Raw genomic sequence first — 17,709 nt, 5'->3', positions numbered from 1 at the left:
TCATGACAAGTATTTGCCATGTCTCCGACGTCTCTGATTGTCGGCTACCCCAAACTAAACCCGAAGGTTCCCACTCAAGCTGCCCTTCAGATCGAACCCATTATGTGATGAAGTTACGCGCTTTATGTATTACGTTCGACAGCACGCGGCTAGCTACATGCGCCGACTATGTGTTTCGGAGACTGCTGCAGAACGGCCCGTTTAGAACGCTCTTGGAGCGTCGCAGTTGGGTTGCTTTTGTTCCGTATCTGCTGAATGACGCGCTGGGCTGCGCTGAGTGGATGAATGAATGACCTGGGCTGCGCTGAGTGGATGAATGAATGACCTGGGCTGCGCTGAGTAGATGAATGAATGATCTGGGCTGCTGAATGTCCCGCCACGCGTCTGGTATTCGCCGCCGTCGTATGTGGCACACGCAACAAGAAAAGAGCTGATCCATCTGTGTCATTCAAAGGCCAGCTGTACACAGAAACGCTTGTGAGCGCTTATGCAATTGCTCGCTGTTGTCTTAGCAGAATTGTGTTCGCTGTTAAGCTACCCCCTACGCTACCGGAAGCCCACTGGTGCGCCTGAATAACGGCTGCGCGCACTACCAGCACCAACACGCGGCTTCCAGGTGGCCAGCGTGCAACAGCGCTTAGCAATGAATGTACTTGTGCATGGCAGACTAACGGCGCGACATTCCGAAAATTAAAATGTAGACCACTGGAATTCATAGTCTAGCAATGGTTGAGCCATGACTTTGAAGTCCATTCTTGACCAAACTGGACTCGGATCCGTGCCTGCCAGCGGCCTATAGTTTGTGTGTGAATGAAATTGGCCTGGTCATGACACCCATTCTTGTTCTGACATTAATATTTCTTGAGTCTCAAAACATCACCATAACGTATGGCCAAATCAAGCAATTTCGACGAAACAATTTCAACGCCTAGGAGCCAAAGTTTCTCAACTGTGCCCACAACATGTATCTTGCACTGTGTTCTGACAGAAAACGCGCGAATCAAGTTAGAGTTTATTGAGTCATTCTTAAAACGTCGTGAACGGTAAGACTATTCGCACTCACAGGTTCCTCACCCACGTAGTTTCCGTGATCGAGCAAAGGTGCGCTTCACGAACTGTCTGCCTACGAGCGGCCTCCAGAGGGCGCCCAACGCCCCAGCGGACGCAGTCAGTATAAGGCACGGTCGCGGATTGCGGACAGCGGCTTAGAACGCGCATGCGCAAATGAGGGAGCTCTCGCCGATTTGCTGCTCGCGCTATCTCACCCCGTGACGGAACACAGAGGCCCAACTGCGACGATGATTGCTCATGGACGGTGACGCGGCGCGGGCGACGGACGCACGGGCACGAGGTCAGGGGCCGGTGCCCCGTCCGCCCTCCGGGCACGCGGTCAAGAGGGAGCTGGGAGCCACGACTTAAAATCCGGGCTCGCGGAGAAGGGCCGGCTGATTGTCACGTCTAAAACACACCGAAATGAGCTCCGGCAAGGGTTCTGTGACGCAGCGAGCGAAACCCGCTACCGACACCGAAGGTCTGCGAGGAAAGGGCACGCAGACGGCGGAGACGCCGCCCACACTTGGTCACGTGACACGCGCAGAGCTCAGGTCCCGCCCGTCCTGAGAATCGGCCGCCAGCTAGTCCCGCACGAGGGCCGGCAGGGCGTCGCGCGCGAAACGTCACGTTACGTGACGTCACATCAAAGGGCTGTCGGGGTTACTGGAGACTGATCACGCACTTGATAGACGTCCGGAAATAAAGAGTATCTAACAAAAACAGCTATTGCGCCGGGTCCGCTTCAAACAGTATAAATCACGAGCTCAGGATACACGGCATAATAATGCTACGATAAATGTATATCTGTGATTGCTCTCTGCCGTATGCCGCAGGGATCGGACCGCCACGTGGGCTCGGATGGTCACGCGAATCCACAACACGCGGAGCAACGATCGACAGACACACCGGAACGCGCCGGGCCGTGACGTCACACAACATGGCGGCCGGCCGGTCACAACATCATACAACATGGCGGCAGTGGCGAGAGCCGTGACGTCACCCAACAAGAAATCCAACCACCAAAAACCTAGCCTACCCCGGCATCACATGGTGCGGCGGTCGCACGCGCCCCGGAGCCCGCCGGAGCAAGATGGCCGCCGTTGCGCACTGTCCCTGCCCAAGATGGCGACCGCTTCAACGTCGCATCAAAAGTCAGCATCCCAGCCAGAAAGGTCGTCTTGCGGCAGCGGCTCGGTGTCCGGTGGGTAGTCGTCGAAGTTGGACGAGTCCAACACGGACCTGCGCGGGGAGGCAGTCCTTAGGTGAGCGCGTGCAATAGGTTGACGAAATTATTGTCATGCTGATGAAAATGAGCCCTGTTAGTTCTTGTAAGCGTATATTTTCAGTGCATACCCTTCGTCCATGTATGAGTTTGCGATGTTGCTGCTGTCTATAGGTAACGCAGACTGGATAAACCTAGACGAAACAACAAACGAAGACCTGCTTCAAAGCTCATGACACAAAATGCAGCTGAAAGCTCCTGAAAGCCTGCTTGGATATCCGGGGGTGGGGCTTGCCACACCCAAACAGCATCTCATAAGCTGGCATTTCTTTATTTATAACCGAATACCAAAATCCATCATTTCTCTAAATGACTGAAAAATATATCCGGGGATATCTTCAGATGGGAGCGTACGATACCCCGACCAATTTTCGAAAGCTGACAATGAGCTCTCTTTGTAACACAAACACAAAATGTTACATTCAAACCAGACTCTAAAGCAGTCTACTCAAGAGTCGATATCAGCTCGCAGTCTGAAGACGCTCTGTAGCCCAGCCCCGAAGCCAAATCTCCCACAGCGCCGGGTGCAGGCACAGTTGGCGCCAGGTCAACACCAGGTCCTAAAGACGACGATGACCCGTTCCGAGACCCGCCAGCCGGCGCCCGCCACCCGCCGCCGTGGCTCACCTGATGTGCGGTATGATGGGAGGCGTGAGGGTGCGTGCGATCAGGCCCTCCCAGTTGAAGCCGTCGAACCACCTGTCAACGGACGACGGCGGTGACATCTAGCGACAGCGACGGTGACTTATGACTAGCGACAGCAGCGACATCTGCATACATCGAATCCCGGTGGCCTCCCGTTCTGCCGCGCTTGGCCGAAAACAGAGCTGCATCCACAGAATAATACTGCGGAAGGAACTGATTGCTGCTAGACCACGCTGCACGGAAAACTGCAAATTTCGCCGATTTCACTCGTTCGACACCGACGTCGTTTTGATGAATAAGTCCAGATTAGCTGAGAAGCCCGACGTGGTAAAATTTGCAGACACACGAAACACCACAGCCTGCGTCCATATGGCCGCACCACACCGTGCACGCAAAAATGTGTGTGCAAGGACTCTCCCAGAAATGTCGCGCACACAATCGACAAACTCTTGCAGGCAGGCCTGCAGTCATTAAAAAACTGAATGTCCATTCCTTCCATACGCTCAGCGCTGAAGCAGCATGTGGAGGATACTGGGGCCGATCTCAAGCCTACATAAATTCACATTTCAGGTGGATTTTACTCCTTCCTGTCCATTCCCCGTGCCTATAGGTGACACGTACCACACTCTTGATAGTGGGACAGCTCGATACAAGCCCTCAGCGTCTCTAACATTCACCAAAGACCAGGCAGGTACCATGTCATAAGACCGGCCTACCGACTCCGACGCGCCCCACACAGATCAGATCCCAACAGATCCAGATCCAAATCCAGATCCAGATCCAGCAGAGCGACACGGATTGACCGCGGGTGCGGCGCGCGCTCACTTGTGCTTCTGGATGTCCCGAATGCCGCCCTTCTGGTAGCCGAGCCTCTCGGCCGGGTTGTCGCGGCAGAGTTTCTTGATGAGCGCCGTGGCCGTGCGCGTGATGTTGCGGGGGAACTCGATGGCGTCGATGCCCTTCAAGATGATGTTGTACGTCTTCATCGGGTCCGGGCCAGTGAATGGAGGCGTTCCTGGCGGCGAGTCAGGCGTCAGAGGGAGGAAAACGAGCGGTAGAGGGATGCGAACGGGTGTCAAAGGGAGAAGAACGGGCGACGGAGAAGGAGGAACGATATTGAGTTATTGGACATTTGCGAGTTCTGAAGACGGTGAGTTTATCCCGGTCGAGATGTCGATAAAATCTGTCGCTTATAGAGCCATGCAGTCAGTGATAAGTCGCGTGAATATATCTGATCACTGCCGCTTTGTGAAACAAGACCGAATGCATCATCAGCGATATATAACTGATCAAATGTACAAAAAGCGGCGAGCAGCATTCATACAACACAACGAGAATGAGGAGGCGCATCCAACATCATACAGGGCTTGAAGTTGTATTATCATAAGCGTTCAAACATCCACGTGCACACTATTTCTCTTCAGGTTCTGCACAGCTAATGTACCACCCCAATCGCAGCCGAAAGCACAGCCATCCCAAAACGCATGCTGCTTTCCTCACAGCAATCGCTCAACACAACGTACAGCGCTTCTCTCCACGCTCACCGCTTCTCAATGGACCCGCATCGCTCACCGTCTCTTAATGGACCAGCGTTACTCACCATTTCTCAATAGACCCGCGTTGCTCACCGTTTCTCAATGGACTCGCGTTGCTCACCATCTCTCAATGGACCAGCGTCGCTCACCGTCTCTCAATGGACCCGCGTTGCTCACGGTCCCCTCCGCGTCTCTCACCGGTGAGCAGCTCGAACATGAGGACGCCGAGGGACCAGTAGTCAGCCGAAATGTCGTGGCCCTTGTTGAGGATGATCTCGGGCGCCACGTACTCGGGCGTGCCGCAGAAGGTCCACGTCTTGCGGCCCACCTGCACACCACGCACCAAAGCCACGTCCGGTCAGGTCCAGGCAGGGCAGGGCGGAGTCACGCCAGGTCGGGTCGGGCCACATACAGCCAGGGCCGGTACAGCGGCACGCCCCTTATCAGGCCGCCTTTACGTCGGGTGGGTCAAGTTAGGTCGCGTGTCGTGTCAGTTGAGGTCAGGTCAGGTCACTTCAGGCCATGCCGAGTGTCGGGCCCGGGCAGGTCACAGGTCAGGAACCAGGTGCTACTACACTTGACATTCAGGCCAGGCGGCTGCAAGACGGCGCGATGAGAAGAAGCGCAGCACATTGCCACAGGTTTTCAAGAATCCTCTGGTAAATTCATAGTTCAGGTAATCAAGGCTCGCATGGATGGCTACAATAAAGTGAGCTTAAGTTATAGACACAACCAAGGATAAGGCATACATGTCTGCTAAGGCTAACTATTCACAATGCGTGGCGTAGACTTGCGTAAAAAGTCGCTCTTACAGATCTTAATCACCTATTCATCCGTTGTGCCATTTGCAAGCGGACACAAAGGCAACCAATACGAAAATCCCTGCATTCGCTAACAACCAGCCTTACCAGCAGTTTCTTGGCGAAGCCGAAGTCCACCAGCTTGACGTAGCCTCTGTTGTCGAGCAGCAGGTTCTCCGGCTTCAGGTCGCGGTAGATGATGCCGCGCGCGTGCAGATAGTCGAAGGCCTCGACCACGCAGGCCGTGTAGAACCGTGTGGTGGCGTCGTCAAAGTTGCCCCGGTCCCTGCGGATGCAGGGACAGCCAGCGACGCTTCAGCACGTGTTTTCGCAAAAGAAATGCGCGAGGGAGTAGCGGGTTATTCAAGACGTCACATCATGCCAGGACGGGTCGGCCTGTCGAAGATGGCGCTTAACTCAGCACACAGACTCATGTTGACACCGGTCGTCTGTATCGAAGGTCAATGCGCACTTGCATGTGTGTGCGTACGCGTGTGGGTGTGCGTGTGAATGTGTGTGCGTGCGCATCTGCGTGCGTATGCGCGCGCGTTGAATGCAGTCCCAGGAAAGTTTACGTTCGCGCTGGAAAAATATGGCGCGTTTCTTCGAGTTAGGTTGTTCTAACGCATTTGTTGGTTGCTTGATGCTTGTTCGATGCCTGGATTGGATGCTTGGCTTCAATATAGGTGAGCCGCACAAATGACGCGCCTGTCATGTTTCAAGAGGAACTTGAAGTGCTAGGGCCTTATAGTGCATAAGATGGGATAACGCTTAGAGTGCGTTATATACTAGGTGTTATATTAACACTTAGAATTGACATCCAGATGGCGTTTTGCTTTGATTCATCATGCAAAGGCAGCCTTGAGCTTCCCAGATGTTTGACCCAACAGCTGTACTGCTTCTTCAATGCTGAGATGCCGAGAACATTATCAGTTTGCGACATCCTCTAGCACTAAAGCTTGAAACGCATCCCAGCTAATCAACGCTAATGAAAACGTTAGCAGCAAAAACACAATGGCCCAGGACTGTCCTTTGTGTGACGCGCTCCATCTACATAGTGAGTACATGTGGCGACATCTATGCCAAGGCGGAGGCCTTAATGTGTGCGTGCAGGGCGCTGATAAAAACGGCGCTCGATACGTGCCGCGTCATTACTGTATATTGCATACTTTTGGGCCCTCCTGGGCTCATCGGATCACTGTTTTACATTCTTTGTTCATTCGGGACTATGTCGTCAAAGTCAATGAATATATCGTCAAGGCACCCATTGTTCGTTCGGGAAATGTCGTTCACCGTTGCCATCGTCGATAACGAGTACGCTACTACAAACTCTACATCTCCGCCAGGAATGATAGCCCACGACTTGCGACGCACATACCAGCACGAACTGGTTTTACGTACACATTTTCGAAGTCTGATTATGGGTACATTCCGAGACTGATGTTGCGCAATGCACCCATCATCAAAGTGTACCCACCAATGTACCCATTAATGTACCCATCATCAAAGTGCCCACCCTCCGATGTCGAAGAATTGGGTTTTTAGAGCGAGCCGAATACCCTGGCCATATGGCGCCCAAATGGCCTCTTTCCAAAACTGATATTAGTGATAACCTCATGCTTGCGCTGCTCCTTAATACCGTACATCCTATGTTCTCCAAGTTTTGCCTTTCTTCCCTACACTAAAGCGGTCCACACAAAGAAAAAATGTCGGGTGCCTACCTCAGTATTGTCCAGAGCTCTCCTCCCATGCACGACTCCATCAGCATGTAGAGGTACTTGCGGTCCTTGAACGTCTTGAACAGCTTGACGATGAAGTCGCAGTTGGCCTCCTCCATGATCTCCTTCTCTGACATGATGTGCTGCTGTTGGCGAGTCTCCACGATCTGCGGAAGTGGCAGGCGATGTTCACCCCGCAACGAGTGGCATCGTTTTGAAGACGGGACATATTTCGCCTCCCCGCCAAATGTATTTGTTGAGATTTAAACAAAGTCGCCGCATCATCTAGTCTCCATACCTTTACCTCCAGTTTGCTAGACAATATGGTGACTATTTATTAGTTTCCATGCTAAATTTGCTGCGCACAGAGTACCACAACGTTCGCGGCGTTGAAGTATAGTAAGACAAGAATGCATCATCGTCATAATATGCATTGTCATCGGTCACAGAACGCTAACGTGAATTTAATTTGACGGCGAAAGATGTTTTGACATGACGCGACACGACATGGTGCGGGACAAGTTGGGCACAAGGCCCCATCTGCGCATCCATGTCGTCGTCGTTTTACAGGCGTCTCCTTCCCCTCCTTCACGGCGAAGGAGCGGAACCCCGCCACCAGCAGGCTCTACCCTGCGCTCACTTGAGTCTTCTTCATCTGCCTGAGTGCAAAGGAGCGCGACTCACCCTCCACCACCTGCGCCGGCAGGCTCTCCCCCGTGCTCACCTGGGCCTTCTTCATCTGCTTGAGCACGAAGGAGCGCGACTCACCCTCCACCACCTGCATCGGCAGGCTCTCCCACGTGCTCACCTGGGCCTTCTTCATCTGCTTTAGCGCGAGGGAGCGCGATTCACCATCCACCACCTGCATCGGCAGGCTCTCCCACGTGCTCACCTGGGGCTTCTTCATCTGCTTTAGCGCGAAGGAGCGCGACTCACCCTCCACCATCTGCATTGGCAGGATCTTCCCCGTGCTTACCTGGGCCTTCTTCATCTGCTTTAGCGCGAAGGAACGCGACTTATCCGCCACCATCTGCACCAGCTCCACGCGGCCGAAGCCTCCGACGCCCAGCGTGGCGATCACGGCCAGGTCGGAGAGCTTCACGTCGGCAAACTCGTGGTTGATCCTGCCGCAGGCGCCGGCGTCAGCGGAGGTGACGTCACAGGGGTCACGGCGGACAGGTCACGAGGGTCGCACCGGTCGCCGTCACCGTCGATTGTCCGCTTCGAGAGACACGACGCTCGTAAGGGCCAAAGGTATGACAGGAGAGGGTGGATGGGGAGGGGGGGGGGGGGGGTCACAAAGACCGCAGGTGGTTCCGCGGGTGCAGGGGTCGCACAGGTCGCAGTGGGGTCACAACACAAGGCATCACAGGGTCCGCCAGCAACAGACGCCGGGCTTACAACGGCAGCACGGACGGCGGGCATTCCAGCCACCGCGTATCGCACCGCACTGACGACGGCGAGATCCAGGAATGTGACGCCGCGGACATTGCCACAGACAAGGCCACACGTGTGCCACGCAGACAAGGCCACACGTGTGCCACATACACGCAGACAAGGCCACACGTGTGCCACATACCACAGGGGACTACCTGTGTCGACAGAATACGGCAATAAATCCAGCTCGCTTCGCACAAGAAGCTCATCAATATCGGCACTGCCACCCGCCCCACGACAGGAGGTCACCAGGGCGTAACTCCCCAACCACAGGAGGTCAGCAGCGCGTAACTGAAATCCGCGAACGACCGCATTCTGCCTGGCAACGCCGCCCCACGGGGAGCGTGATAGCGAAGGCGTAGCTCCGGCCCGGGCACGGCGCGGCGCGACCACACCAGACACGTGGCGCGAGGCGCGCGAGACTGGAGCGAACGGGACCCGGACGAGCTACGGGCGCGATCATGATCGTGATCATGATCATGATCATGATTATGACCATGATCATGACCATGATCACCGCCCGGCCATGATCGAAAGCGACGGCAGCAATCGGTGGGTGGAATCTGTTAATGTCGTTCTTTTAAAAGGTGGTTTCGAATGCGAATCGCTACGACTATGGCCGTGAGAGATTGGGCAATACAAAACCACGCGCGCGCGTTGAACAAACCACCGCCACTAACATTCCCGCCACAGCAGCTGCGGCCAACACCCAGCGGCAGTTTTCTCAAGAGGCCGTGAGTTTTACGACAGACTGGCATTTATCTAGACATACAGACAGACAGACAGACAGACAGACAGACAGACAGACAGGCCGACAGACAGACAGACACACAATCGGACGGACGGACGGACAGACAGACAGACAGACAGACAGACAGACAGACAGACAGACAGACAGACAGACAGACAGACAGACAGACAGACAGACAGACAGACAGACAGACAGACAGACAGACAGACAGACAGACAGACAGACAGACAGACAGACAGACAGACAACCAGCCAGCCAGCCAACCAGCCAGCCAGACAGCCAGACAGCCAGCCAGACAGCCAGCCAGCCAGCCAGACAGCCAGACAGCCAGCCAGCCAGCCAAACAGACAGACGGACAGACAGGCAGACGTACCACTGTCAGCACGTCACGGCACCGCCCCAACAGTGCGGTGCTCGTCGAGCGACGCCGGGCGGAGGGCATGACCCGGTCGCTCGTTCCCATGAAAGTTCGAACGCGCTTGACAGCGTGCATGCATACACTGGCGAGTACCCAGCTATACAGCTACGCACAGCCGGCGCAGCGGGTGGCGCATCGTGCAAAAACACTGCACACAGCGTGCCTCTGCACCAACGGCCGAGGCAGTCTCCAAGGCGCGACTAAACGCGTCATCAGAGCCAATTTTATGTTCTGAGACATCCCTTTTTACCGTCGGCCATAGCTACGTGGGGCTGTGAAACCAGCGACACGTCACAACAGCACAACGCCACGGCACAGCCACTGGAGGTCCGTGAAGTCCACACGCAGCTCTACAAAACGTGCGAGCTAATTGGGAAAAGAGCACAACATATGCTACATAGAATACAACAGAAAAACACAAGACACACCGCACAAGATGCCACATAACATACACATACGTTGGTCCGTACCTTTGACTTCCACTCAAGAACAAAAAGCTGACGGGAGCCCAAATCAAACGCATGAGCCAAACCGAGCCGGGGGCTCGAGGAAATAATCACAAAACCATCGGAAATAACCACAAAACCATACAGAATAAGGCTGACGTCTCTTAGCGTGACGCCGCGCAGTTACACAAAAACGCTAAGCGAATGACATCAGAAGAAACGAGCAAAACCGATAAGCATCCAGACGCAAGCGCGCTTAATAGACAGGACGGGAACGGCGTGAATTGTGAAGCGCGACTAACGGGTCGAACCTGATGAACTCAAGCCATGAGATAGCCTTTAAGCCTGAAGCATACCCAGGTTCCAAACACCATGCTGTGCCATGGAAAACATCAACGTCGCATTATTCCCGTCGCGAGGGGAAATGCCATGTAGAAACCCAGAGCTTTGAACCCAACTATGACTCTGACTAACGACTAATACAACGCAACTATAACGCAGCACACAATGGCGCAATGACTAGCGAAACAAAAGTGGAGATGCCATGAGCTTCATGCCAGTAGGAATGCAAACACGCCCGGAGGAACAAGGCGCTTATCACTTGATACGAGCCAGCTAAGGCCCCCCCCCCCCCTCCCCCCCGTAAATTACGACTACGGCCACTACTTGGATGCCTGTGCTCGTTAACGTGGAAATTCTTCAGTTTGCAACTCTTCGCACTTAACGCCGCTACTGGAAGATCTCGTTGGACTCAAGAAAGACAACTATTCCGATTGTCATATATCATTGGTATCCTCACTAATATGCCTCCATGAAACTATCCTTTTTCACCATACCACAGCAGCGATAAAAACAACTACATGTTCTCGCCTACCCTGGCCTGCTGCACACCGTCGTCATCTGTGCATCAAAAGATCGAGACCACCAAATGGAGACCATATGTATACATATATATATATATATATATATATATATATATATATATATATATATATATATATATATATATATATATATATATATATACATATATATATACATATATATATACATATATATGCATATGCTTACCAATGCACATCCACTTTTAGTTATACATATGTATGTATATATACATATCTATACATACATATATATATATATATATATATATATATATATATATATACATCTACATTGGCACAGTATTGACTGATTAACAGCATACTGGCATGACCCACCGCTGGGTCGGCGAGGGCGCGGAGAGGCGCCCAACTCACTGTTTGCGCAGCTGCGTCTCGTCGACGTATCGGTTCTTCACCTCCTCCAGCCGGCTGATGAGCTGGTCGAAGGTATCGTGGTCGATGACGAGGCAGGCGACGCCGTCCGGGTCGTCGGCCACGATGTTGGCCGTCCGGATGTCCTCGCTGCCAGCCGAGGTCGGGTCAGGTCAGGTCGCTTTAGGTCGGGTCAAGTCAAGGTCGCTCAGGTCGGGTCAAGTCAAGCGGCGAGACATTTCGCTTTACGCTTGGCGCGTTATCGTTGAGACGGGCATGTTCAATTGCAGTGGTGGTCGGTGAGATAGAAGCATGCACCAGCGAGGATAAATGGAACAGGTGGAGAATAGTTGCCACGCTCACGCGTCACGCGTCACGTGTCACGCCCACACCACGCTCGTGACGTGGAGTTTTTGCACGGCGTGCGTTTATGGCGTGTAATGTAAAAATTACGCGCGAATATCTAAGCCTGAAAGAGCTGCAGCATAACTTTTCCCTCGCAGCTAACTTTCTTACATAAGAAAACGCTCCATCTGGTTAGATGACATTGGACGTTCGCGAATCAAACCAGTAGCCTTAATTGGTAACGGAGTCTCGGGTTTACTTCACAACAAATTGGTTCCTGCGATGGTAAAATGCATGTCCCAGCTCAGTTTCAGTGACGCGATGGATAATTAGCACGTGTTCTACTCAAATGCGTTAGAAGTTCTGGCTCTGCTCGACATAACTCTGCTCGACAAGTTTTACTCTAAAAGCTGACGTCCTATTTGCCTACTGTTTTGGCACTTGATATTTGGTATTTGGTAGTTAGTATCTGGTATCGTGGTATTTTGATATTTTGTATTTGGTATTTTGATATTTTGGTATTTTGGTATTTAGTATTTAGTATTTGGTATTTTGATATTTTGGTACTTTGGAATTTTGGTATTTCTAAAGCTGGCACTACTCTGATCTGATTGAACGGCCTGCCTGCAGTTGGCCATACATGCTGGCTTACACGCTGACACCTGTCGATGTCAAATCCCTTACGCTGTCGCTTTTAGAGACAATTTAAGTTTATAACCAATGACAATGCAGAAAAAGGTTTATAAAACACGCAGTTGGAAAAGTAAGCTACAAATCCGACAGCGAGCACATAAACTTTCCATGACCTGCATTTGAATATTTATACGACCTGAGCACAAGCTACTGCTGGGTCGGGCCCCCGCTCCGTCCCCTGTCGCTACTGATGCGGCCTTGAAACGGGTCAGGCTTCCCACCTGATGGCATACGGTGCATGTCAGAGAGCCTTGTTGTACCGTCAGGCCACGTACCCGCATGACCCCGAGCTCAGCTCAGTCCGCAAGACTGCATCACGGTCCATGGAAAACATTGACATGCAGCGCGATTTTCAAAGGCCTACGTTCGAAATTCTGAGCGCGCTTTGTGTGTAACTCCCGAACTCGAGCCGGTCGGCCGACAGACCAAATGCCATGCCAGAGACGAAGGGCCAGAGTATACCGCCACCGCCGCCGCATCCACCCGGACCCCGGTCACGAACGCCAACAAATAAAGCGCCAACAGCACTTCAGTCATCGACCGGCCGCCGCAGGCCGGCACGCCAGCTCTCGCGCGCCTCCTCCGCCTCGGCGCGCCCGACGACGCCGCGTGAATATTTGCGAGATTAGCCGGCAGGCAAAATTAGCCGGAGCCCGTGCCACCGGGAGCATTTCCGCTACGCCAATAAGGCCCCGGAGCGACGCCAAAACAAAGCCGACTGCCACGCGGGCCGGGCCGGGTCGACGATGTATCCCAGACGCGTGAGCGCTTCAGCGGCCACGCGCTGGTTGGTGGGTCACGCCGCGTGACGTCATCATATGACATGTCTGTAGGTACGTAATGACGTCTAAGACATTCTCCGACGTAAGATGGCTGTTCCTAGTGTCGAGTGGGTAAGGTTAAGACCTTTCAGGAGAGACATGTTAAAAAGGACACCCGTAGCAGCAGTCAGAGATCCATTAAAGGTATACACAGGAAACACGATTCAAGCACACACACACGTACACACACTCTCACACGCACACGCGTGTGTGCACACACACAGACACAAACACACACATATTTCATGCATGTTTACACACCCACACAGATTTCATACATACAAACACACCCACACAGACACAAACACACATATTTCATACATATTTACAGATATACGTATATCTATATATCTAACAGATAAATATATATGTACATATATCTGTATAAAGGCATACAATATGCAGCCATCAAAGTTCCAGCTAAAGGGGGGGGGGTGCCAATAGTACGTGACACGCGGGGATTAATGGATATAACGTGGATCGGAACTATATCCATCTTACACCAGCGTTCCTCAAACCCCCTCCGGCTGAGCTGACAGCCCGACATAAGTGTGCAAACACCCGGATGCCACAAACACATATGAAGATCGTTACACTGAACCAAAGCAAGACTATGCCACTGTCGCAAAAACAACATAAAAATATTCCACTCGATGAACTGAAGAAATGCCGGCAAATATTGTTCTGCGACGTGAAAAGAGGATGCACGACTGTAACTGTGCATCCAGACACATTTAAAATTACGTAACTTTTCAAGTGCGTTTGCAAGGAATGTTATTCACATGGATAAGACAGTAGTAAATGTCTTATTCCTCGGAGAAAAACCAGGAAATCTATTTATTCACCAACCCATTTATTTACCAACTTATCTATTTACCACACCAAGTTGTCTCCATTCTCCTTGGTTTTTTTCCGAGGAATGGAATGTTACTTATTTACTATAGCCTTATTTCCAGGAATAAGACTATCACTACAGACACATTTAAGTTGCACAACACGTCAGTACAGCACAGCACGGGGACACAGCACGTCAGCACAACAAGTCAAGCATTATATATATATATATATATATATATATATATATATATATATATATACATATTATTCACAGCACAGCACGGTGGCACGGCACGTCAGCACAGCACGTCAGTACAGCACGTCAGCAAAGCAAGGCAGCACAGCACGCTAACACAGCACGTCAGCAGGGCACGGCGGCACACCACGTCTGCATAGCACGTCAGCACAGCACGGCAGCACAGCACGGCAGCACAGCACGGCGGCACAACACGTCTGCACAACACGTCTGCACAGCACGTCAGTAGAGCACGTCAGAACAGCACGTCAGCACAGCAAGTCAGTACAGCACGGCAGCACAGCACGTCAGCACAGCATGTCAACGAAGCACATCAGCACAGCATAGCGGCACAACACGTCTGCACAGCATGTCAGCACAGCACGTCTGCGCAGCACGGGCGCGTCTCTTCCATTGCACCTCGCCAGTAAGTGTGTGCGTGTGTGCGTGTGTGTGTGATGTGTGCATCGACCACAGCCCAGCCTCTGCTTCTACCACAAGCCAGCGTCGCTTCCCATTCGCGGTTCCAATGCTTTAACAGTGTTTTATTCCGTTCGCGATCTGAGAGAGCTGTCAAACGACGTCTTTCCGTTCACGATTTAAAGGCCCTGTCAAACAGCGTCTTCCCGTTCATCATCCAGGGGCTGCAACAGCGTCCATCCTATGGGCGGGTGGTAGCAGAGGCCAGGTCGGGGGGGGGGGGGGAGGGGCGGCGTTCTGCACGGCTTACCCCTGCAGAGCCTTCTCGCCGAAGAAGTCACCCTTTCCGAGGGTGCGGATCAGCTTCTCCTCCATCGAGTCTGGCGAACGCATGGTCACGTTCACCTGCGGAGAAGCAGCCGAGGTCAGGTCAGTCAGGCCAGGCCGCGCAGACGGGGTGGGCCAGGTCATTCAGATTAGAACACTCTGCTCCCGCCGCCAGGACACGCCCAGTGAATTCAGGTCGGGCTATCGATTGACCGTTCACTGTAGTCAGAAATGCAGATTGGAATGTCAAGATCAAACCATTCGGATGATTCAGCCTCAGAATCGAGTTCAGATCGGCAAATTAAGTAGGTAATGATGCTGCAATTCGGGCTCCCCAACTTCCCCGCTTCTAATAAACGACGGCCAACATCATCGAACTGGTTTTTTAACGAGCTAGCCACCACACGACGCACACGAAAACTGTACGAGGCACACTCCAGGCGCACACTGCTTTAACGCCACTTATCAAGTTGGATTCTCCAAATTCTCATCCACTGAATCGATTGTCACTTCGGATTCCCTCATCTCATTCACTTGCACCCTCGGTGAAAATAAGTAGAGCTCGGCGCCCCACCACGAGACACCATCGAATCACGTGGTAGATGGGGAGCTGTCACCGACACGTGCCCCACAAAGTGCATTATCGTCGTATTACACGACGCACCAGGGTCCGCTATCGAATCAAAGCCAGGGAGACAACTCCGACTGCTCAGCGCGTGCGACGCGCGTCGGCAACGAAGATCCCTGAATATCACGTGCGACGGGATCGACAGTGAAGACCCACATCCTGAACCCAAACAAGAAGGTCGTTGCTAAAACTAAAAACAAAAAAGCTGAAAAGCTTATTGGACTCAAGGTGAAGAGCGTGATATTCTTCGTTCTCAACTAGAGTGTCTCCACTCGTTTTGGTCCATAATAATTTTTGCGTAAAATGTGCTGGAAAAATTTGATTTTAAAAAATGTTAAAACCGTAAAAATATGGTAGGCATAAGCATTGACAACCCAGCTCCCAATGCATCAAGCAGCACCTCCCAGCATGAACGGGATCAAGGAGAAAGAATACAAGGGCAGCGGTAACGGAAATCTTAAAAAGGAAACCTGTGCGTCTTTTTACCGAAAAGCGTAACGCACAGCTATGCTTTCTAGTGTTGTCACGCTGACGATTCAGCAACGCTACTATGGTGCCAAGTTTGTACCGTTCTGCTGCGGTCCATCCCAGTCGCGAGCGTTGTTACGAGCGCCCCTCCATTTGGAACGCCACCCTGACATTTCTATGGCGTCACCCTGACACGACTATGACATCACCCTGAGCGCTTATGACGTCATCCTGATGTCCTGAAGTCACAATGCCGCCATACCGACGTCATTAAGAGAATTCCACTTCACCCGAGGGTCACATCACCGTCACTCCACCCACTGTGATGTCATCGCGACGTCACACTGACGTCATCGTGACGGCACACTGACGTCATGCAGACGTCAGACTGCCTGCGCCGGCTTACCCTGCCCCTGCTGATGATGTAGAAGGTGTCGCCTCTGGCGCCCTGTCGGATGATGTAGTCACCCTGGCTGTAGTACGTCTGAAATCAGAGGCCCGTGGCGTCAGCCATGGCTAAAACAGCCTCAGAACACCGACAGATCCACGTCAGCAGAGAAGATCTGACCAATCAGCCTTTCAAGACCCGAGGATATCAGCTAATATTCAAATGCGGCGGATATTGAGCACTGAAAACGTTATACGGGCGGCAGGAACTCGCCAAACATCCACTGAAACCTAAACGGCAATTCACGTTGTGCATCATTTAAGGCTATAAGAAATACAACGATTCTCTTTCAGCCGAAGGGTTACCCTAACCTTAGCCTTACACCAGCTGCACACTATCCCCTCTAAACGCACATTGCCGTCACCACCCGACGCAAAGATCTGCAAAACGCCACTCGTGCAGCCTGGCTTTGGGCCGCCGTTCGTCACAGCGCTGGGAAAAAGTCACACTGCGGCACGTGATGGCATACCACCGTCGCAGCAGCCTCCATTGAAACCCGTCCTGCAAACGGTGCCTTGCACGCACGCTGCAACGCAAGGACCCTCTGACTGCACGCCAAGAAAGACGCGTGTTGTCAATATCAGGAGGTATTACAACTTCCTGTGCGTGTAGTCCTCTTTGTTCGCACGGTACCTAAGCTGCCTTTATTCACTCAAGCGCCGCAACAATGGGGTGATTTTTCCTACGATTTTTTTATTTTTTCCTAATTTTTCCTACGCTGACCCCCAGTGCTAATGCCCCTGTATGATGTGACGGCCCCAGGCCGGAACACAGCTGACGCGAGCATGTTAACAGCATGGCACCTGCTATAGCCAAAGCCGAAAAGGAATCTGAGACGACGTAAAAAATTACCAAGAACTGAATCCGCCTATCGGAGCAGTCCGATGTCAAAACTCAGCCGACTGCGCCGCGCACCAGCATGAGCGCATAACCCATGACAGAGGCAGGGGGAAGGGGGCGTTCGTCACATGAAAGATCGACAAAAAGGAACCTTTCTTCATCTAGGCCCGGCTCTTGGGCTACCAACTCGCTCTAGGCGTGGTGACCGCAGCCTGCCAGCACCACAGCGACTCGAGGTTGCGCAAGTCCAAAGTGCACATGACATATCGCGTTGTCAATGGCGCGCAATGCGCCACTGCGTCGTCT

General features: G+C 52.5%; 2 protein-coding genes across 2 annotated transcripts in view; both read right to left on the bottom strand.

The window, feature by feature from the left end:
* Positions 1 to 1,000: 1,000 nt before the first annotated feature.
* Positions 1,001 to 16,619, bottom strand: LOC119101965 (cGMP-dependent protein kinase, isozyme 2 forms cD5/T2). The gene is made up of 10 exons (XM_037225389.1): positions 16,522 to 16,619; positions 15,003 to 15,097; positions 11,345 to 11,491; positions 8,010 to 8,157; positions 7,037 to 7,200; positions 5,424 to 5,601; positions 4,714 to 4,843; positions 3,806 to 3,995; positions 2,963 to 3,034; positions 1,001 to 2,292 (listed from the first exon to the last, which is right to left on the bottom strand). The coding sequence occupies exons 2-10, from the start codon at positions 15,083 to 15,085 to the stop codon at positions 2,199 to 2,201; spliced, it is 1,206 nt and encodes a 401-aa protein (XP_037081284.1). The 5' UTR covers positions 15,086 to 15,097; positions 16,522 to 16,619; the 3' UTR covers positions 1,001 to 2,198.
* LOC119093458 (solute carrier family 25 member 45-like) overlaps positions 15,094 to 17,709 on the bottom strand; it is a 6,628-nt gene continuing 4,012 nt past the window's right edge. Inside the window, exons 3-4 of the mRNA XM_037216416.1 lie at positions 16,487 to 16,599; positions 15,094 to 15,097 (exon numbers count right to left, since the gene is read on the bottom strand). Coding sequence (XP_037072311.1) covers positions 15,094 to 15,097; positions 16,487 to 16,599 — 117 coding nt within the window. The remainder of the gene's footprint in view (positions 15,098 to 16,486; positions 16,600 to 17,709) is intronic.

This window comes from Pollicipes pollicipes, unplaced genomic scaffold (genome assembly GCF_011947565.3).
Source record: "Pollicipes pollicipes isolate AB1234 unplaced genomic scaffold, Ppol_2.1 Scaffold_1600;HRSCAF=1878_pilon_pilon_pilon, whole genome shotgun sequence".
In the NCBI taxonomy this organism is placed as follows: Eukaryota; Metazoa; Arthropoda; class Thecostraca; order Pollicipedomorpha; family Pollicipedidae; genus Pollicipes; species Pollicipes pollicipes.
Note: the sequence above shows the minus strand (reverse complement) of the source record. Positions and strands in the feature narration are given on the sequence as shown.

Excerpts from the sequence above, each read along its gene's own strand:
- LOC119101965 (XM_037225389.1), bottom strand. The coding sequence starts at position 15,085 with ATGCGTTCGCCAGACTCGATGGAGGAGAAGCTGATCCGCACCCTCGGA. Across the intron at positions 7,201-8,009 it reads AGCAGATGAAGAAGGCCCAG|ATCGTGGAGACTCGCCAACA; the intron begins GTAAGCACGGGG and ends CCACTTCCGCAG. Across the intron at positions 2,293-2,962 it reads CCCATCATACCGCACATCAG|GTCCGTGTTGGACTCGTCCA; the intron begins GTGAGCCACGGC and ends CTCCCCGCGCAG.